Genomic DNA, 24,041 nt, shown 5'->3' on the forward strand with positions numbered 1-24,041 from the left:
AGAGTACCCAATTCCCTTGGCCATAGTACTGGTTTAAGGATGGGTATGGGGTGCAAGTCATTTAATCAGAATCCATCTTGCAACTCGCAATAGCACTATGGAAGATGAAATACTCTTTACTCTGGAATCAACAATTGTCAGCATAACTCAAGTCAAAGCTGCCAGTGACTATCTCTGCCATTATGCCTGCCTGCAAATAAACCCAATTTGGAGGAGAAGAGTCAAGCTAGCAAGAGAATGATCTTACAACATCTTCTGAATACCTAAATGCAGTCATATCTGAAACTTAATCATGGTAACCTCTGTTCTTTAATCATGGTAACCTTTTTGTTTAAGCTTGCCTGAAATGGGTTTTCACAAACTAAGTGTCCTGGATAGACCAGTAAGTTTAAGTTACTACAACATGAGATGCATGGATCATAAGACTGGGAATTCAGTCAACTATACATAAAATAATCATGGCTTTGGTATGGCAAAAGTAATGTTTAAGACAGTGGCTGCTCTGTATCACATTGGGAATATAACTATTGAGCAAAGACTCCTTGCCAACCCACACTGAACAGGTAGCGTAAGTTAGTGTTAAGAATTGACACTCTGCGAACCAGAGGATCGCGGTTCAATTCCCAGTCAGGGCACATGCCTGGGTTGCAGGCCAGTTCCCTACAGGCCAACTCCCAGCAGGGGACTCACGAAAGGCAACCATACATTGATGTTTCTCTCCCTCTCTCCTTCCCCTCTAAAGATAAATAAATAAATAAATAAATAAAATATTAAAAAAAAAGAATTGACACTCTGGTGAGAGGTATATACTTTTTGTACATATATTGTACAATACCAGAGGCATGACACTGAAAAGAAAATTATTATAACTCTGCAACATGCTTTACAAAGCATTTTCACATGTTATCTCTTATAATCCCCACAGAGACCCTCTTGTGTCAATGTTGTGAATATTTTCTTAGATTTTGGCCGTCTATCAGTTTGTTGCTGATTTTTGGAAAAGTTTCGTCTTCTTTTTTCAATATGGAGAGGAGATTGGATATTTTATTTATCCTGAATTTTGCCATTCAACTACAGTTGGCATGATTATTTTACTTAATCAAGCAACCCTGGATTTCTTTTAGGGGTGGACTTTACCCTCCCCTACCCCAGAGTTTTACATGTAGTCAGGTCTGGTCATTGAGGACCCCAATTCAAGGCAGTAAACAGTTCAATGATCAGCATTACTCAAGCAAAGTTGGGAAGTAGTCTTAAGAGATTTTGCTGGAACTATTTACAAAGAAGTATTCTTGAGATTGTAAATGTTAAGAACCATACTGACTTGCAACTGCCAGTAGAGGGGTTTAACATCACTGGAGGAGACTGATGAAAATATAGCTAATACAGAGGAAACCACAGCAGAGATGGAGGTAACCAGTCCTGGATCTAGCAATGTCTGAGTGTCGGATTTCACCCCTTAGGTTTCTCAGATATGTGAACTTTCTGACATGATGATAATGTGCTTACAGGTGAATGGACTGTACATTTTATGAACAGTCAACTCAATCTAAAGACAAATTATCTGGTTTATGGATGAACAGAGGTTAAAAAATAACAGGTTACAGTGTGAAAAATGTAAAAAACAATTCAGTGAAAATATGTAATTTTCTGATGACATTAATTAGAAGTACAAGGTAATCCATAGGTATCACATTATACATATTACCACAGAAGAACACAACTTTTGCCTTGACAATAATACCTACGGTGAGGGACAGCTCATTGGCTTTGGATTCCAAGACTGCCCCGTTGAGGCCTAGAAAAGAATTGGGTAAGGAAAGGGAGAAAGCAGGGACAAAGAGCTTCCAAACTGAGTCCTGTTGTAACATATTTTTTTAAAAAATTAAAACTCATCTGAGGAAATAAAACAATGATGAGATTTTTAATAAATAACTGAATTAGTTAATTTCCAACAATCTGAATGTTTGGTATTCTTATGCTACCACTTTGTATTTTTCAGTGATATTATGTTGTCCTCCTGAAGGCCAGATGTAATTTAAAATTTACACTAAATCAGTTTTTTAACCCTATCTTGCCTAGCTTTAATTGTATGTTTTATACAAAGTTCATTCTTCCCTCCTTTTTTCCCTTAAGTGAGTGGTGCCTGTACTTGGCCCAAGGATATTTCATCATAGAAATATCCTTCCTTCACTCTTTAACCTTCTCAGATACATGGGTTATGGAGGGTATTCCCCAATCTATGTCTGAAGAAGTTGTGAAGCCCAGATGAATAATTAGAATGTGACTGGTTTCCTGAATGATATGAGAGCAATTTATAAAAGTTTTTGACAATAAATATATAAACATCTTTATTGACAGTGGGCCAGTAAGAACAGTCAAATTTGGTTTATAGGTAACCAAAAACATGAAAAGCAGACCACTAAAACCTCCAGGATTCCTGTCAACATACAAACCCATAGATTTAACACCAGGTATAAAAAGAACAAATACTAAAATGTAAAGGGCCAGAGTTCTCAGTAAAACTAACAGAGCAAAACCTTTAACACCACTTAAACTGCAATTAGATTACAAGAATATTTGTGTTCCCCCAAAATTCAGGTTGAAACCTGATCTCAATGTGATGGTATTAGGAGGCGGGGCCTTTAAAAGGTGATAAGGTCATGATACCCAAACTCTCATGAAAAGGGTCAGTAACCTCATAAAAGAGGCCACAAAGCTCTCTTGCCCTTTCAGAATGTGAGTATACAGTGAAAAGATGGCTGTCTTTGAGGGGAAACATGAATCCCCTCATCAGACAACGAATCTGCTGGGGCCTTGATCTTAGACTCCCTACTCTCCAGAACTGTGATAATGTTGAATGTTATGCATAAGCCACTCAGTCAAAGATATTTTGTTATAGCTGCCCAAGTGAACTAAGATAACACTTCATTAAAATACTTGTGTATACATACATTGAGAGAGAAAGAGAAAGGGAGAGAGAGGGAGAGGAAAGGGGAGGGGAAAGGGAAGAGACTATATAATTTATTGTGTACCATGTCCTTTACTTTCATTGTCATATTTAGTCCTCACAATAACCTTATGAGTGATGATTTATTCCCATTTTGCAGGTAAAAAACTGAGGCTCAGAAAATAAGTAGCCTTCCCAGGTCACAGAATTGCTAAGCAGAGGTGGCAGTATTAAAACCCAGCTTTGAAAAGCCCATGCTGATGTTATTTTATTAGTCAAACTTTGGCCCCCAAATGATGCATTTACTGTCACTCAAGCATTTGGCACATTAAGAAATAGCAAGTACCTTAGGCTTTTCAGGACATATATATACTCTCTGCTGCAACTACTTAACTATGCCATTATAGTACAAAACAGCCAAACAACCACCTCCACCCCTTTCAATGTGTTTTTAAAAATTCTTTATAAAACTTTTCCAAGTCCTTTCAGCCCCATTTCTTTCATATTGTTGGATTTCAACCATTGCTGGATTTATACTTGATCCATCCTTAATGATCTTGCTGTCCACTACCACCCCTTTTTAAAACATCATTCCACTTTTCTTCAATAATAGAACTAAAGTATACAGAGAAGGAATTATAAGTCACAGGAATAACAAGAAGAGAGCAAAACATGGACTGGTGCTGAATGTTCATAAAAGGTAGAATTAGAAGAAGAGATCTATAACTACTGTTTCCCTCTACTTTTTCTATAATCTTTTCACACAATATGTATTAACAGAATAACAACAACAAACAATCCTAATTTTTGTATAGTGTTTTGCTAAATATTCATCTGAACTTTTGCTTTTGTGTTCCCAATCACATTACTGGTCTTTGGTCACCCAAGTAAGTATGTCAATATATCATGTGGTTTCATGCCTTCTCAATCTTTTTTATGGCTCTGGAATATAGCAAAGACTAACCAACATACAGAGAGAACAAGAACAAAAAATGTGGGTATACATGAAGGTCAGAAAATGGCAACTTCATAGAGAGAAGCTGCTTATTGTCAAGTGAATCACTATTTAACCTATCTGACAGGAAGGTATTTCTCTCATTCCTTCAGTTCCTTTTCTGTCTCACAGTTGCTTCCGTTATTTTTTTGGACTAGGATCCTAAATATGCTAACACATTAAACCCATCAACTTTTCAGACCCTCAACATCCCAGCAACTTTTTCTCAAAGTGACAAAGCATCAATTACAGAGATCAGAATAATGTAAAGAAATGAAATCTCCCTAATACCGTAATTATAGAAAACCAAAGATACATTTAATGAATGCCAAGGATAAGAAGAAAGGGACTTGATCAAAAACTATATTTATGATTCTGACCCATACTACTTCAGGGTAACTTCCAAGCAAGTAGAAAATGAAGTTCTACCCAGCAATTGTCTAAATCTATGACCAGCATAACCCATATAAAGGTAACTTACAGCCAGCTGTAAATACATTCTATTTCTGTTAATCAAATTAGAGAATGGCCTTTGTGGAGAGAGAGGAAATTCAAAGCATATTTCAACTTTTAACCTTTAACTTTCTATAACTAATATAAAAGAAATGACACTGGAGAAATGAAACTATCTGTAAATGTAGATTTATACTTTGGATCCAAAGAGGAATAACTCTGTCTTTCTGATGATAAGGATATGAACCCTCTGCCTAACCTACCCAATAATAATTTCTTTGCAAAGTGAAAAGCTATAACATGAAAAATAGAGAAAGAAAATGGATTCCAGATTTATTATATTGCTACCCACTACTAAGGATTTCTTGAATTTCACAAAAGGGTATTGGGGAGGGGTTAGGGATCAAAACCTGAAATATCTGGAAAGTATCTTTCATAATGATCAAATCAATGGATATAAGGAACATTTTGTTTATGGCTCAAAAATACATACTATGCAAGTAAAATTAGATGCACACAAAACTGGTCCATAGCCAGCATTTTAAGGATCACTTATATACTCCTATATTTAACACAGTGATAAAACCAACTTACATTTCTTCGCATTTAGTAATTTTCAGGATTGCTCTTCTGTATGAATTCTTTGATGTCTGATGAGGGATGAACTACACTTAAAGCTTTTCCCACATTCATTACATCTATAGGGTTTCTCTCCAGTATGAGTTCTCTGATGTTGAATAAGAGCTGATGAATGAATAAAGGCTTTTCCACATTCATTACATTTGTATGGTTTCTTTCCAATATGAATTCTTTGATGTTTAGCAAAGTTTGAACTCCGGCTGAAGGTTTTCCCACATTCATTACACTCATAGGGTTTCTCTCCAGTATGAATTCTTTGATGCTGAACAAGATGTGTGCTCTGACTAAAGGTTTTCCCACATTCACTACATTCATATGGCTTTTCTCCAGTATGAACTCTCTGATGTTTAGTAAGGGATGAGCAATGGCTAAAAGCTTTCCCACACTCCGTACATTTATAGGGTTTCTCCCCAGTATGAGTTCTTTGATGTTTGATGAGTGCTGATGAATGAATGAAAGCTTTATCACATTCATTACATTCATAAGGCTTCACTCCAGTATGAATCAACTGATGCTGCACCAGATGGGTACTTCGATTAAATCCTTTCCCACATTCACTGCATTCATAAGGTCTCTCTCCAATGTGAATTCTCTGATGTATTGCAAGGGAGGAACTTTCTGTGAAGGCTTTTTTGCATTCACTGCACTCAAAGAGAATTCTAGTATGAGTTCTCTGATGTTTAGTTAAATTAGCTCTGTGACTAAAAGATTTCCCACATTCACTGCAGCTATAGGGTTTCTCTCCAGTATGGACTCTCTGGTGTCGAATAAGCACTGAATGGTAAGTGAAGAGTTCACCACAATCGTTACATTTATGAGGTTTTTTCTCTTTATAGATTCTCTGCTTCTTCCTTAAGTTTGATTTCTGCTTCAGTCTTTTTTCAAGTGTATGAAAGGCATAGGTTCCTTTTGGAACTCTGTCCTGAGCAAGGACAGACTTCTGACTAAAGTTTTTCCAATATATATTATGCTCATGAGCTCTTTCTTCAGGGAGTGAATTTGTGTAAGTGAACATTTCTTTAAAGTGTCTCCCCTGATTTCCTTGCCAATTCTCCAACAAATTTTCACATTCAAGAGTTGTTTCCAAGTTGGTGTCATACACACTATTCCCTGTCAGTCTGTCTATTATTTGGCATGATTCTTCTTTGGAAAAATCTTGCACTGAAGTTGAATCTTTGCTCTCAGGTCTACTTTCCAACTCTGAAAAAAACAGGAAATACATATTTCCTTCATTTCTGTGCTCAACAAAAAGGCAGTTGTGTAATAGGTAAGAGCTAATGAAGGTGAAAAGCATGCCTTCAATGAATAATTGGACTTGACTTCGTGAGATGATTCACAAAGAGGGATAAATGGAGGGAAATGAAAAGAAAATAAACAGACCACATCCAGGAGCGTCAATAGGGGGAGAAAAGACCAGAAATAAAGAAGGAAGGATGTAGATAAAAAAATCTATCACTGGGTGAGCAGGAAATGAGAGTACTAAAATACCAGTGCAGTAATAAATATCCAGGCAGTTATCATCTTAGTATTGAAGACAGCTATAACTTGTAAATTTTCACTCATCCAATCCTATTTATATCCAACTATGCATTCCATTTTTCCAGTTTAATTTTCCCTAACAATGTTGTAATAATATGCCCCTGGTCAAAAATCTCCTACAAGCTCCCAAAGACACAATAGAAAATGTATGAGATTACATATGCACAAGACTATTTATTACTACACTAACTAGGGAAGCAAAAACTGGTAACATATCAAATATCCTACTCTAGAGTACTGATTAAATAAACAATGGTACATACATAAAATGGAGTACCATGTAACTTTCAAAAAATAAAAAAGATGTCTACATATTACTATTATCTTCAGGATATATTAAATTAAAAAACCCAGCAAACTATAAATTAATGTGTATTGGCTGCTACTTTTTGTGTGGAGAATAAAGATATATATAGATATATACATAGATATATCTATATATATCTATATATAGAGAGATATATTTGGTTATATTTACTAAAACCAACAACACAGATAAAAATATGAATAAAAATGGTTACCTATATAGAAAGTAACAGAACAGAGGAAGGGCATGGATGGAAACTAGATTTCTCTAAATATATCTCATATAAATAAATTAGAATTTTTATATTCAATATAAAAGTATAAAGCTAAAACAATTTAAAGAGTGTAGTTTAAAGGAATAAAGAGATCAATAAAACAGAACAGTGGCTCTTTAGGTCAAGATGGCAGCATAGGCAGACATGGCTAGCCTCTTCACACAACCACATCAAAATCAGAAGTAAAATGTAGAACAACTATCACACAGGAATGTCAGAAATCGAGCTGAACAGAAGTCTACCAACTATGGAGCTAAAGAAACCACATCCATCCAGACTGGTAGGAGGTGTGCACAAATGAACAGGCTGCTCACACATCCACACGTGTTAGATAAAAATTCAGGAGAGGTATCTCGGGAGTGAGGAATCCCATCCCACACCAGGCCCTTCAGCCCAGGGTTCCAGTGCCAGGAAGATAAGGCCCCACAACTTCTGGCTGCAAAAATCAATGGAGATTGAGTCAGTGAAAGAAACTGCTGGAGCCCTAAGCAGTTTCTCTTAAAGAACCAAGACAGGACTCAGATTCTCTCTGGGCTCTGGCAATGGAGTGGTGGCTTGAGAGGCACCAGTGGTATGCAGGGGGAGGCTTAGGTGTCTGGCATCAAGTCGACCAGAGGCCATTATCCCTTTTCTAGGCCCTACCCCAACAGACTGATGTCACACCTAAGATTCCAACAACCTAGCTAACACTGGTCCACCTCAGAGATCACCAGAGAATCCACCCCACCCAACTAATGGGCCCACCCAAGCTACTTTTCCACATGAATGGTCTTAGCTCCTAAATCCTACCAAATAAGCAATACCTGGCTTCAATGAGTCCTAGCAGCAGCCAGATTAGAGTCACAGCTTGCTTTCACTTGGGAATCTCCAAGCCAACCACAAGTAGTAGCCATCTCAGATTGTTTTAGAGCTCTGGCAGGGTGCCCTGGACAAAACACAGGTCGGGGCTGACCTTGGCACTGGAAACCCAAGAGTCCAGTGTACCCAGCAGACAGCTACAGACCACGTCAGAGCACCACCACTCTGCCCCCACACAGCTGATCCTCCATGGAGGGTGGAGGTTAACGGTCAGTGGTCACAGCCAGTCCTTGCAGCTCACTGACTTGAGTAAATCCCTCCCACTGATCTGCCAACAGCAACCGAGGCTTAACTACATCAGGGTCTACTCAGCCTACACAAAGGGCACACCTTGAGTACTCAGCTCGGATGTTAGGGGAGGCCTGTACCAAGGGACCCTATAGGGCACCTACTACTTTAGGCCACACTACCAAGACAAAGGGTCAAAGCAGCTCTACCTATTACACAGAAATAAACACTAGGAGGCTGCCAAAACGAGGAGACAAAGACACATAGCCCAAATGAAAGAACAGATCAAAACTCTAGAAAAAGAGCTAAACGAAATGGAGATAAGCAAGCAATCTATCAGATGCAGAGTTCCAAACGCTGTTTATAAGGATGCTCAAGGAACTTAATGAGGACCTCAGTAGCATAAAAAAGAACCAGTCAGAAACAAAGAATTTAAATTCAGAAATAAGGTCAAGTACATATAGGAATTAAGGACAATATAAAGATGATATTTTAGTCAGTAAAGATAATTTATTTTTCTAATAAATGGAGCCATGACTAATTACACATTTAGGAAAAATTAATTAGATCTGTCCCTCATTCCATACAGCAAAATGATTCTATTCACTCATCTCCATACTCTTCTACCCATTTATTCAACAGTTATCTATTGAATACCTTCCATCCACTAGGCTCTGTTCTGGGTATTGGGAAAAACACACAGAGTCCCTATGCACGTGAGGAGAGAGTTTAATCTAACATTCACAAATACACATAGAATTGTACCTGTAGTAAGTACTAAGAAATAAACAAGTGATGCTATGAAAGAATGTAAGAATGGGAATCTAGAGGGATGAGGGGAGGCTTCCCTGAGGAAGTAAAAGTTTCACTTCAGCTGTGCTTCAGGTGAGTGTTCTAGGTAACAGGTATAAAAACACTGACTTGAGTGCTTCAGGTAGAGGGAACAATATATACAGAAGCCCTGAAGTGAGAGGAACATTTAAGAAAAGCATAGTTGTTGAGAGCATGGACTCTGGAATCAGAAGGCACACTACTTTCTTTTTTTTATTATTTTCACCAGAGGACATGATTATTGATTTCAGAGAGAGGGAAAGGGAGGGAGAAAAAGAGGAGAGAAACACTGATGTGAGAGAGAAACATCAATTGGTTGCTCTTTGTTTGTACCCCTCAACCAGGGATACCAGCAACATAGACATGTGCCCTGACCAGGAACTGAAAACCACGACCCTTTGGTTTGTAGGATGATGCCCAATCAACTAAGCCACACTGGCCAGGGCCAAAACTATTTTCAAAATAATATTTAAATGTTACCATTTTCATTGTCATTACATTTGCACTGATGTTGCAAAAGTAATGGTGGTAAAATTGCTCATTCAGGACAATGCCACCAAACTTATTAGCAGTTATTGTATTCTTACCACTATGTACTCTTGGTTTAAAAAAAAGTTTCACTTGAAAACGTCTGAGTAAACATTAATTTTATTCAACTTCAAACCTTCAGTACATACCTTTTTAATGTTCTGAACATTCACAAAACAATTCTAGCCATATCATAGCATGACAGTTGTCTTGAAGATAACCACTCATGAGATAGTTTGAGTTGTGAGCTGAACTAGCCACTTTCTTCATGAGCCATATTTTTTCTTGAAAGAATGACTGATGGACAAATTATGTTATCCATGTTGGACATTTGGCAGATATTTTCTTAAAAATGAACAAAGTGAGCCTGTCACTTTAAGAAAAACAACTGACAATATTTCATAAAAGTTGAGATTTCAGGAAAAAATTAGAATTTTGCAAAACTTAACTACTATCAATAAATAGTTTGATAGCTATTACAGGGCCCAATTGCCAATCTACCTAATACTTAATGACTTTTCTGACAAGGTCAGTGGCGATATTAAAGATTGTTATTTTTTAATATTGTGTAATGTAATGTATCAATATTTGGAATATCTGCATAACTCAGTGAACTACTATTTTCAAAATATTTTCCAAAATATTAATAGATTTTAATTTAAGGCTATGAAAAACTCATGGATTTGCTTTCAGATTCCACACTTATTTAATCTTTAAGAAACTACCACTTGCCCAGTTTTGCCAAGAACACCTACAAGTATTGGAAGAGTCTATAAAATACTCCCCCTTTTCCAACTATTTTTTGGTGTGAGGCTGGACTTATTTCATACAGGTCAACCAAAACAATACATCATAACAAACTGCATTCAGAAACAAACGTGACAATACAGCTGTCTTCTATAAAGCCATACATTAAAGAGATTTATAATAATGTAAAACAATGCCATTCTTCTCAATAACATCTTTTTTGTTGTAGAAGATACTGTTTTCATAAAAATTGTTGTCAGTATTAACATGTAATGGATTTATAATGAGTATTTTAAAATGAATTATCTAATGGCTTAAAATAATTCTCAGTTTTAATTTCTAAGATGGTTAAGTACTGTTAGGTATAACTCCCATAAACAAAAGCCCATTAGGGTCCTCAATAATTTTTGGAGTTACATTAGGTCCTATGACGCCAAAATTTTGAAGAACCATTAAGACAGAGTACAAAAACAGAGGGAGGATAGGTATAAGATAGGGTTGGAATAAATAAGTAAAAGATTTTGCAAGATACTGAACATATCAGAGATGTTGGCTGTTACCTTAAGAGCAATGGGAAGCCATTGAAATGGCTTTTAAGAAATGGTTTTTAAGAAAAAAGGTACTATCATTAGGTCTATATTTTGAAAAACATCACTTTAAAATGATATAAAGAATAGAGTGCATGAAGGCAAAGGTGGAATCAGGGAGATTATCACTGTAGTCCAGGTAAACAAAAGGGAGATGGAGGCATGTTAACAACAAATAGAATTAGACAAACCCAATGAAGAACTGGGTAGAGGAGAGGGAAGTGTAAAGACCCTTCACACATTTATGGCTTGTAAAATTTGGTAAGATAGTGAGTGTCATTAAGAAAATTACTGGGAAAAAGATCCTACTGGGCAAGGAAAATTTGGGCATATACCAGGCGTTCAGTTTTAAGTATGTTGTATTTACAGTGTCTTTGGTATAAGCAAATGGAGACATCCAGTAGTTACATAAATATTCAGAATAGGAGCCCCAAGAGAGGTCTGGGATAGAAATACAAATCTGGGATTCATCTAGATAAGAGATAATAATTCAGCTATGGGAACAAATGAGACTGCTGAAAAAGAAAGCCAAGGCTGCAAAAGGTGACTAGCTCGATAAATCTGACCCTCATACATCTGTTTGGCCCACATTGTTATACAAATTTTTGAGATTAATTGGACTCACATGAACAAGTATAAAGGACACATGGACAATATCTAAGGTGGGGGGCGGAAATGGGAGGGAGATGGGAAGCACTAGGGGGGGCAGGGCTGGGAATATAAGACAGAAAACTGTACTTGAACAAGAATTAAATAAAAATTTTAAAAAATAGAAAGATTTCATATAAACATTCAAATTTTGGGTTTCTCTTGGAAAAGACCCCAAAAGCTAGATGCATACTGAACGACAACAACCAATTACAGCAGAGATTGGAAACTACAGCCCACTACCTGTTTTTCTAAATAAAGTTTTATTAAAACAAAACCATATCTATTCTTTTATAAACTGTCTATGATTGTTTTCATCCTACCATAGCATATTGAATGGTTGCAGCAGATAACATATCTCCCACAAAGCCTAAATTATTTACCATCTAGCTGTTTACATAAAAAGTTAGCCAGCTCTTGAGCTAAAGCTAATGGAGTGATGGCTACCCCTTTCAGTTGAGCCATATGCTCCTCTAGTTTGCTTCACTCAGTTATATTACCTTGGCCCATGCAGGCACTCAGGTTTATAATCCTGGGTTATAGAGGGAAGGGAGATTCAAACCAAACATTGAGAAATCCAAACTTAATTGTTCAGAAGAGAAAAGCTAAAAAGATACAGTCAGAGAAGTAAGAGTCAATTCCAAATGGATTAAGGATTTAAAGAAAAAAATTAAAAGACCAATATACTAGAAGAGAAGAGAAGCAAATATTTCTATAATCTTGGAGTGTTTCTAAAGACTAATTAAGACACAGAAAATAAAAGATTGTACAATAGCAAAACTAAAAGGCAAAAACTAGAAAAAATATCTGTAACATGACAAAGAATATATACCTCATATATGAAGTTCTTATATATTACTAAGACAATGGTACATCTTCCACACAAAAAAAGGATAATGGAGGTTAGTAAGCAAATCACAAAAATGAACAGGCCTACAGGGCAAACAGACATACCCACCTCATAGGGAAGATTTTAAAACCCTCTCAATATTCAATAAAACAAAATTAAGGTAAGATTTTCTTTATGATATACATACTATAAAGTATAATAATTAAAACAGTACATTTTTGGGACAGATAGACAAGTACACCAGACAGCCTAGGAACAGACACAAGTTTATATGGGACCTGAATTTAGCACAGAATTAGCATTACAAATCAGTGATAAAAGATGAGATTTTAAAATAAATAATGCTGGACTTTGGCTGTAAGCATGAAAAAAAGATAAAATTTGTCCCCTATGGCACTACATGTACAAAAAAAATTACCTGTTAAACAAAACTTGAACATTTTAGAATAAAGTACAGATTACCTTCAACAATGGAATAAGGAAGATAATTCACAAAGAGCACAAAGTATTAAAAATTGATAAATTTGATAACATTAAAAATTTTAAATTCTGTATGCATAAAACACAATAAAATGAAATAAGCCACTGAATAAAGAACCATTTTTTCCTCACTGATTTATAGTGGTACTTCTCTCATTCATTAGCACCTAAAATATAAAGAACCCCAACAAATTAAAGAAATATGAACGGCCCAATTTTAAAAAACAGGCAAAGAATATCAAGAGATAACTTACAAAGAAACCAAAATAGTTAATACCCATATGAAATACTCAAATTCACTCAGAACCAGAGAAACATACATTAACAAGTATGAAATATATAACATCCATTGGACTGGTAGGTGGGGTGGAGACTCGGACGCAGAGATGCGGAAACGTGGGATGGGCTGGTCCCATACCCATGCGTGGCAAATAAAAATCGGGAGGGATATCTTGGGAACAAAGGGTTCTAGCCTCACACCAGGCCCCCAGCCCAGGGTTCCAGAGCTTGGAAGACAGATCAGTGGCTTCTGGCTACAAAAACCAATGGAGATAGAGTCAGTGGAAGAAACTTCTGGATTCCAGGGCAATTTCTGTTCAAAGACCCACAAAGAGACTTACTTACACTCACTCCTGCTGAGCTCCATCATCAGGACAGCAGCTTGAAAGGCAGCAGTGGCATGCAGGAAGGAACTGAAGTGTCTGGCATCAAAGTGAGAGCTGGGGAACAGCTTTCTCCAAGACAGAAATGCTGGCAGAGGCCACTGTTCCTCTTCTGAGCCCTCCTCCCACAGAGCCACAGAGCACAGAAAGAATCATATCTGAGACTCCATCAGCCTGGCTCACATTGTTTGCCTCACACCTTGGTCATTCCCTAAGACTCCATCCCACCCAACTTACAGGCCTACCCAAGTGGTTAACAGTGGCTTTTCCATATGAATGACTTGTCTTGGCTAATGCTTCTGATCTTCCCAAATCCTCTCAAACAAGCAGCAGCTGGCCTCAGCAAGCACCCGTACCTTGCTAAGAAGCCCCAGGCTCTGCACTAGAAACAGCTGGCCTTGGTTCATAGTTGGCCTCTCTAGGACACCTTCAAGCACAGTACAAGAAGCAGATAGCTGCAGATCGCTTATGTCAAGTGGCCCCAGATGGAATTCAAGTGGCTACCAGAGCCCCACTGAACTAGGCGCAGTGGGTGCCTGAATAGATGATCCTCATTGGTGGTCAGTGGTCACAGCCAGTCCTTGCAGCTGACTGGCTTGAGTAAATCCCTCCCATTGACCTGCCAACAGCAATCAAGGCTCAATTACAAGCTGAGCCCACACAGAGGGCAGAGCTTCAGTATCCAGCTTAGATGATAGAGGAGGCTGTGACACTGGACACCACAGAACACCTATTACATTAGGCCACAGTATCAAGACAGGGAGTCATAGCAGCTCTACCTAATACATAGAAACAAACACAAGGCAGGCTGCCAAAATGAGGAGACAAAGAAACATGGCCAAAATACAGGAATGGAACAAAACTGCGGAAAAAGAACTAAATATAATGGGGCTAAGCAATCTATCAGATGCAGAATTCAAAAACACTGGTTATAAGGATGCTCAAGGAACTTAGTGAGAACCTCAAGAGCATAAAAAAGATCCAGTCAGAAATAAAGGATACACTAATTGAAATAAAGAACAATTTATAGGGAATCAATAGTAGAGTGGAAGAAGAAAAAGATCAGATCAACGATTTGGAACACAAGGAAGCAAAAAAACCACTGACCAGGAATGGCAAGAAGAAAAAAAGAATCCAAAAAAATGAGGACAGTATAAGGAGTCTCTGGGATAACCTGAAGCATAGCAACATTCACCTCATAGGGGTGCCAGAAGGAGAAGAGAGAAAGTAAGAAACTGGAAACCTATTTTAAAAAAATAAGGAAAGAAAACTTACCTAACTTGGTGAAGGAAATAGACATACAAGTCCAGGAAGTACACAAAGTCCCAAACAAGATGGATGCAGAGGCTCACACCAAGACACATCATAATCAAAATGCCAAAGGTTAAAGAGAAAATCTTAAAAGCAGCAAGAGAAAAGCAGGGAATTCTATACAAGGGAGTTCCCATAAGACTATTGGCTAATTTCTTAAAAGAAACTTTGCAGGCTAAAAGGAATTGGCAAGAAATATTCAAAGTGATGGAAAACAAGGACCTACAACTTAGAATACTCTAATCCAGCAAAGCTATCATTTAGAATTGAAGGGCAGATACAGAGCTTCCCAGATGAAAAAAAAAAAAAAGCTGAAGGAGTTCATCATCATCAAACCATCATTACTTGAAATGATAAAGGGACTTATTTAAGAAAAAGAAGATCAAAATTTAGAACAATAAGACAATAAATACATCTCTATCAACAATGGGACCTAAAAAACAAACTAAGCAAGCAGAACAGAAACCGAATCATAGATATGGAGAATGATATGTTGGCTGCAGATAGGAGGGGGTTTGGGGGGAAGAAGTGAAAAGGTGAAGGGATTAAGAAGCACAATTTAGTTACAGAACAGTCACAGGGTTGTAAAGTACAGTATAGGAAATGGAAAAGCTGAAGAACTTATATGCATAACCCATGGACATGAACAAAGGTGTGGGGATTGCCTGAGGGACTGGGGGGTGCTGGGTAGAGGGGGGGGAAGGAGAAAAATTTGGGACAACTGTAATGACGTAATCAAGAAAATATAATTAAAAATATAATGTATCATTTCATACCCATGAGATTGACAAAAATTACTAAATCTAATAGTGTCAACTGTTCACCAGAATGGTGGTGGGACTCTGGCAGTTTCTAATAAAGCTAAACATATGATACATTAAGACATACTTATTCTTATTCTGTTATCCATCTTAAACCAACTCTTAAAATGAGCATTAAGGAGTCAATAAAAGGATGATCACTGCAATTCTCTTATTGATGGCAAAGAAGTAAAATAAACTGTTCAGTTTATTCATGCAATGGACTTATTCCATAGTAGTTAAAATGAATAAACACAATTCATATGTATTAATATAATACAATGTGAAATTTAAAAACCAAATTATTAAAATATAACACACTATACATATTTTCATACATATGTATATGTGTATATATGTACATACATGCACACACACATATTAGAATGTTTTATACCAAATGCACAAATTGATTATGTCTAGGAGAAAAAGAATAAAAGGACTTCAACTAAATCTGTAATGTTTCTTATTCTGTAAAAAGTAAAAGATACCACATACCTATAAGAATGGCTAAAATTAAGAAGGCAGACAATATTACGTGCAGATAAGGATGCAGAGCAGCTAGAATTTATATAATCTGCTAGTGGAAATCTAACTAGTATAATTACTTTGGAAATCTTATGACAGTATGTACCAAAGTGAACATGGACTTACCCCCTGACCCAACAATTCTACCTAATGTATATATCCAACAGAAATGCATATACATGTTCATTAAAAGACAGAACAAACATAGCAGCACGACTCATATAGCTAAAAACTGGAACTACCCTAATGTCCATCTCAGGAGAATGGATAAACTAGTATAATGACACAATGAAAGACTATAAAACAATGAGAATGAACGAACCACAACTAAATGTAACAACATGGATGTATCTCACAGTAATCTTCAGTGAAGGAAGCCGGGCACAAGAATACATACAATATGACTCTGTTTACATAATTAGTTCAAGAACAGTTAAAGTTAATCTGAGGTATTAGAAATTAGGATAAGGTTACTCTAAGAAGAAAAAAAGGTGACTTAAAGAGGGCATAAGGGTGCTTCTAGGGGTTCTGGTAAGGTTGTTTCTTGATTTGGGTACTAGTTACACAAATGTGTTCAATTTGTGAAAATTCATAGACCTGTACAGTTATAATTTTATTTATTCTATATTGAAAAAGAGGAAGAAAAAGATGCAAAGAAAGCAAAATATTAGCATGTGTTTAATGTAAAACATATGTATATATTTTTTGACTTTTTATAAGTTGCTATATAATTTAAAATATTTTAAAAGTAAAAGCATGTAGGCACTTCTAACAGTCTTACTTAAGCACTGAAAAGTGCCAATTCTTCACTGTCCTGAGGGGCTTTTATTTCTAAAGACTCCCATCTACCTAACTCACCTGAATAGGTGCTTTTGGGTACTTTTTTCTCAAGCATCAATGGGTCCTTTCCACTCTCCAAATTGTAGTTCTCAGGCTTGGAAACTGGAAGCCCTGCTCATTAAAAGTTAAAAGAAAAAGAGAAAGAAGTGGGACTTAGTTATTTGTGGTGGGCACAATCATCTATCCTAGAGCACAGCGCCAAACCCCTGATATACAAAGAGGACAGAGGATTATGGGAAGATCTGCAGTGAAAGAAGATGGACCTCTTCACGAGGCTTAAAATATCTGCAGCAGGAGTCTGTTTTTGCCTGTCAAAAAAGAAGAGAATTTATCTTTCTTCACTGAGGAAGTTCTAGGGAGATAATGGAGATCAATCCCTGGCTTAGCAAAGAAGCTGAAGAAAATATAAACTCAGGTGCTGCCAACTCAGTGGCAGCACCACAAAGTTGTGACTGTAGTAACTAGAATTGTCTTCCGCTTTTTCCTCCTTCCTTCTTTAGTTACTAGAACTTCCTGTGTCCATACACACACACACATACACATATGCACATGTGTACACACACATGCAGGTGGTCACAGGGTCCAGACTGGTCAGAATACCCTATTTTCCTGTCTCCAGTAGATGTGTTTCACTGATCAACATGTGACCCTATTTGCTGAAACTCCCAGGATAGGAGTTTCAGTGCTGGCCACTCTCAGCACCACCTTTTTTTCCTTAGTTTTCTAACTGGAAGGATAATATAAGCATAGAGCTGCCAGTGGCCATCTCTGCCACATGGGGCGGTCCTAAGAATAAAGCCAATACAGGGCAAAGCCACACCATGTGATTAAAAAAATAAATTCCTGATAATATATTTAATTCCCTGAATGAAGATTTTGTTCCTCTTGGGGAAGGGAATCTAGCATATACCTAGACCCATCTCTTAATTAGCAGAAGCCTTCACTGCCAAGGGATGGACTGCCACCCTGCTACCTGGGCACAGCGGTAGAAACCCAGTGCAGCTGGGAGAAGAGAACAAAAAAAATAAAATAAGTATTTACCCCTGTGGGAAGGGTAGGAATACACACTAGGCCCAGAATTATGACTCAAGGAAGATAGAAATATTTATAAAGTCCACACCTTCTAATCCAGATTCACAATGCTCAGCTAAGAGCGAGCTTAATCAGATCAGAAACACCCCATTTTTCCTACCTCCCATCAACATACTAATAGATTAACTCTTTTGCAGAAAGACAAGTAAATAACCTAAATTAACTTCATAAAACTACATTTTGAAGGCATAAATGGGCAGTAACTGTTGGGCTACAGTACTTGACAGAAGCAAACATATGTAGTTTTCACATTCACCTTGATATTTCCAAATCATGGTGTAGGCTGTACAGTATAAGTAAAAAGCAACAGTCTTACTGCTGCAGGGAGAGACTGCAATTTAGTTCTATCAAATGACTGTGATTTAAGAAACACAGCCAATACAGGGAGTACCTATAGAGAAAGACCACTAAAATCTATATGCAAATACCATTTAATTTTTTTGAGTCTTGAGCTGTACATATGAAAATCACAACTTTAAGTTAGCCAGTAGAATACAACAGTTAGGGGGATAAAGTGCTGAAGAGAGATTTTAGAAACTAGATTTCTAGAAACTGAAGTTGTACTTTATTTCATATCAATATAAATTGCTAATACAGGCTTTTAGTTGAATACCTGTAAGGCCAAACAAAACTTCTAAGATGAGAAATACCTTAAAAGTAATTTCCCTTCCCTAGGGCTAAGCACTGTACCTTAGAAGTAAGGGGAAAAATGAAACAGAACCATCTGAAAAACAAGCAGGCAGGATCAAGGCCATCAACTGTTACTCAATTCCAGAAGATAGTTGGGAAAAAGCTTATCTTTCTTTAAAAATAGATAAATTTATTTAACTGACAATAAAGATTTTTTAAAAAATCAATGAAAAGAAAAATTTTTCCCTCTTTGAGCTAGTGTGAATTAGGTTTCTGTCACTTGAATCCAGAGAATCCTAATACGAAACAAGCAGAGAGTTCACCAAAAACTTAGAACAGCTTTAGATTTTCTCTGGGACCAAAGGGATTAATGCTTTATGACTCCTGAACAGAAAAGTGAAGACTCTGTTAAGTTATTTTACTTCCAAGAAAGTAATATGTTCCCATTAGCGGGCTGCCGAGTCACAGAAAGAACCCATCCTTACACAGTGAGACCAGGTTCCTATAGTTCTCCAGCATCACATCCCTTTGTGCAGGATCCAGCTTCCCCCACTCCTCTGGGGTGAAGTCCATGGCCACATCCTTGAATGTCATGGATGCCTAAGACACAAAACACACTTTCGTTCACCATCTTTCACTCAATAGCATCCCTTTCACACCCCCTGCCCCCCACTAGTTGCTGGTAGCCCTGGAGCAGAGGGATTGAATACATTCAAAAGGGAAAATGACAAGTGTTCTAACATTATTCAGATTCTAAATATTCTCTATAAAGTCACTGGCTATCAGTTATGTGCCAGGCATATTGTGCTAGGTTCAATATGTGAACCAAAAGAAATATAACTATAGTTTCTCCACTGAGACACTATAATATTTCTGGGGAATAAAGAGTTAAAACATGAACCAATGACTCAACAATGTAGTTTGGCAAAGTAAATAAAATACAAACAGAGGAGAAAAAAGACATGTCTGTACAACTTTCCTTGTGAGCCCTCACTAAAAACTTGCTGAATCAATCTAGCCAATCAGAAGATGAATTGCAGTACGAGCCCTGTGAATGGAGAAGTCATGGAATGAAAAGACTGACACTGAACACCACATCCAATTATGCATGGAATGAATTCAAGGCCAAAAACATTAACTGAAAAATTATGACAACAAATTGATTAAGGGGACAGGTAAAACTCACGCATGTTTATGTGTAAATATCATAGAATTAAGTTTACATAAGACAAAAAAAAATACAAAACTGTAGGGAGGCAGACACCTATAAATATTACATGCCTTTTTAAATAAAACCATGGAGAATGGGAATAATATTCTAAGGTTGTAGAAATGAATATATATCAAATGTTATAACTGGATAGAAAACACCTATTTAAACATTCATAAAGCATTTGCAAAAGTAACAAAATTTAAATAAAGCCCAAAATATAAACAGAACAAAGCAATAACTGATTATTTAAAACATATCAGAATATCAAAATAATAAAATAAAATGCAAAACCAATGACAAATTGCTAAGACTGTACTCAGAGGTAATATCATAGCTTTAAACACTTCCATTTCATTAAAAAATAATGTAAATAAATGAACAAAGCATATAAGTCAAGTTAGAGAAAGAACAAACAACTAAGGAAAAAAGAAAGAATTACAGGGTAAAACCAGAAATTGAGGGAGAGACAAGAAAAATAGTACTATATCAATGCTAATTTCCTGATTTTGGAAAATAAAGCAAGGTAAAATGCTAATTTTTAAGGAAAATGTGGGTTTTTTGCCAACCAAGAAGCTAAATTCTCAGCCTCACTGATAGTTAGACAAAAAGAGACTATGAGTGGAGAGTATATAAGAAATCTTTTTAACATTTATAACATTCCTTTAAGTCTTAAATTATTTCAAAAACAGTTTCCAGCCCTGGCTGGTGTGGCTCAGTGGATTGAGCACGGGCCTGCGAACCAGAGGATCGCGGTTCGATTCCCAGTCAGGGCACATGCCTGGGTTGCAGGCCAGTTCCCGGCAGGGGACACACGATATATTGTGTGTCCTTGGCAGAGGCAACCATACATTGATATTTCTCTCCCTCTCTCCTTCCCTTCCCCTCTAAAGATAAATAAATAAAATATTTAAAAAAAAAACAAAACTGTTTCCAAAAATGGAAATCATCTGGGCCTTAAAAACACAAGAATCATCCATAGAAAATAAAATGTAAATTATTAAGTAGCCACTAACTAGGCAAAAAATTTTAAGGAAAAATGACTGTGATCTTACAATCTGCGTATCTATAGCTAAACTGACACTCAACAGAAATTTGACCACTAAAAGAAAAAAATTAGAACAAAAATGCAAACCATTGCACAAAAGGCAAAAAAGTACAAAGAAAAAAAGCATAGTAAACAGAAGTATAAAAATCACATGGCAGAAAAATTTGAAACATATAAGGAATCATATTAATGTGAATGAGTTAGTCTCCCTTTAAAACTGAAAAAAAAAAGCCAAATCCTGTTTATACAAAGACACCCTTAAAAACACCCCAAAATTAGGGACAGGGGGTGGGAGAAATTAAAGGAAATATCACATGTCTGAATATAGTATTGAGAGTTCAACAAAAGCATATGGAAGAATATACATCAAACTGTTATTCTCAAGGAGAGGCAGGGGACTGAATTTGGGGAGGGAAGTAATATTACTTTCATATTTCTCTACATTTGTGCTGTTCACTTCATTCTAATAACCCAAAATTAAAACTTTAATATTTTTAAAAGTCAACAAAAAATAGTCCAGGTAAATATAATAAGGTAGTTGTAATATTAGCATCACACCAAATCTAATGCAATGCAAAAAGGACAAAAGAAATTTTTAAAAATTTCCATAAAAGGTTTTAATCTACCTTGAGGCTCTAACAGTCTTGAATCCAGTATCAAAGTGTTCTCTGGCACTTCTATTCTGCTGCCATGCCTAGCCAGTGTAGTTCAGATAGTATTAACTCCATCTCTGACTCATGGGTGGTGTTTGTGTTTCTATGTGTGTGTGTGCTCATATATTCCATAGGTCTGCCCAGTTAGAGAAACACACTTAGATCTGGAGAATAACCAGCCCAAGAATGGCCTAATATCCATTAAAGAGTTAATCCTCAGACTTTTGCTAGAATGACTGGGAGGGAAGCTGCCTTTTGTCTCTGATCTTCAATGTGGGAAGATGGAAGCCTAGATTTGGTAAGGGCCAGTGCTAGGAGAAAAACCTGCTTAAGAGGAAACCCCATAGAGAGAAAAGAAAAGGTCAGTGAAATGGAGGAAATAGGTTCTAATGTTACTACTGAGAGCTATGTCTAGTCAGACCTGGATTTTTGAGTTATGTTAGTCAATAAATACCTTTTTTTACTTACATCAGTTTGAATTGAGCTTTTATCAGCTGCAACTTAAGCTTCTTGACTAATAAAGTCTTCAATACTAATGTAATGCAGCTGAGAAACATGAAGACAAGCAAGTATATAAGGATCCTGAGAAGTCACTTTTACAAATGGTACCAATGTTCAATGTGTACTTTTTACACTTGGGATCACAGTAGCAAAGAAAAAGGCTAATTTAGAAATCTTTGGGTTGTAGCATGCCACACACATCATGGAGAACCCTTTTCTCTTATCCAATTTCTTTTAATAAAGATTTCAAATGTACAAATAGTTAAATGAATAATATATTAAGCACCCATATAGTACAACCAGAACTTAAATTAAAAGATTCTTAATATTTGTTCTTGTAGGACAGATTGGAAAGTAAGTTGCTTCAATTCTAAACTTCAGCATTCATCATCTTGAAGAGCTAGATTTAACTCTTTAAATTAAGCCTTCCATAGGCTTTCCTTTTTAAGCACTCCTTTGAACTTGAGTATTTATTATTTTCATATTCACTTCAGCACGAAAGGTGCTTTCTCAAATTCTCGCTTAACAGTCATGTGTATATTGTTTCCCCTAGAGAAACATATGTTTTAAGATATGTCCCATTTTCTTTTAAAATAGTTTCCTAAGTCACCAAGCTCAGGAATCAGCATAATAGTCTAAAGAAGGGTAATGCTCCTTACATGCCTGTTATACTAGATGAAGAAGACACTATTGGTCAGTAGAAAACATTTTGTAGTGAGTCCATTAGCTGCCTGAGTAGTCTTAGAATTAGAACTCAGCTCTCCAGATGGGCTCTGGTGGACACAGAAACACCACATCAGAGAGAAGAAAGTGTGTTTGTGCTCTGAGAAATAAGGTGGAATTTCAACAATCAGTAGACTCCCACTTACCTGGGATCTGGCTGTGAGGCGCAGAGGGGCCACTTCTCCCTTTTCTGTGCTCTTCTCTTGGGAAATAGAAGAATCCTGGGAAAACAGAGCTAAGGGCAAGAAAGCAGTCATTATGAGATTTAAATCTATCTTGATTCAGATTTACAAGGTAAAAATCACTCCACCATACTAATGATGCTCTCTACAAACACTGCAACTTGAAGGGAGCCCAAATGGATCCTCGAGAATGTCCAGGAATGTTGCTACTTGGGAGCTTAAATTCATTGTTGCTATAATCATAACACCTACTCGCAGGCAGTACTCTAGAAATTAGAGTCAATTTATTTCCAAGCTTAATCTACATTAAATTAATATAAGAAAAACAGGCTCACTTCTCAAAAAAAAAAAACCACCCTGAAAGCTTATTTAAAATGTAGATTATTGATCCCACTTCTAAATATTATTAATTAAGTCTGAGGTGCAATTCAGAAATCTAATAAGTACCCAGGGGTAATTCTGACATGAGATCACAGACCAAACTTCTAGAAAGACTGGGCTAGTCAGTTACTGAGTTCTATGCCTGTTTGCTACTACTCAAAACAAAAATACTTGTACTACTGAAATCATAAGATTATTGTGCCAAGTGAAATAACAGATGTGGGAAAATGTGGGGGTTTTTTTGCCAACCAAGAAGCTAAATTCTCAGCCTCACTGATAGTCAGACAAAAAGAACATGTGAGGAACCGTCATTGGGGCTTTCTTTGCTTATGCCTCAGAAGGTAACATTTCGCCCCCATTTTCGGGGTGGTTTTGAAGGATCACTGTGCACCCAGCTGCAGTGGAAAGGGGGATCCTCCCTTACCAAGCCCTCCCTTCTCACTCAAGAAGCCCATCCACGTCCCAGACAAAGGAGACTGGCAGGGCTGTCTGCCAAGGGCCACCTCCCTGAGGCAACAATGATTTCTCTTCAGGAAGAATTTCGCCCTGCCACAACACGAGTCAACACTT

At 36.9% G+C, this 24,041-nt stretch overlaps 1 protein-coding gene across 4 annotated transcripts in view; it reads right to left on the minus strand.

Moving 5' to 3' along the window:
* The window catches only part of ZNF286A (zinc finger protein 286A), a 64,851-nt gene that overhangs the window by 40,106 nt on the left and 704 nt on the right, over window positions 1-24,041 (minus strand). For 2 of the 4 annotated variants that reach the window (XM_037068792.1, XM_037068791.1), the window contains 4 exons: window positions 23,055-23,143; window positions 19,259-19,373; window positions 17,070-17,162; window positions 2,332-6,233 (listed from right to left, as the gene is read on the minus strand). In XM_037068792.1, the coding sequence (XP_036924687.1) occupies window positions 5,011-6,233; window positions 17,070-17,162; window positions 19,259-19,373; window positions 23,055-23,143 (1,520 nt within the window). In that variant the 3' untranslated portion in view covers window positions 2,332-5,010. Of the gene's footprint in view, window positions 1-2,331; window positions 6,234-17,069; window positions 17,163-19,258; window positions 19,374-23,054; window positions 23,144-24,041 lie in introns of those variants that run through there. The other 2 variants (XM_037068793.1, XM_037068795.1) reach the window with 2 other exon arrangements.

This window comes from Sturnira hondurensis, unplaced genomic scaffold (assembly GCF_014824575.4).
Source record: "Sturnira hondurensis isolate 20B ecotype Veracruz unplaced genomic scaffold, ASM1482457v3 Scaffold0018097, whole genome shotgun sequence".
Taxonomy (NCBI): domain Eukaryota; kingdom Metazoa; phylum Chordata; class Mammalia; order Chiroptera; family Phyllostomidae; genus Sturnira; species Sturnira hondurensis.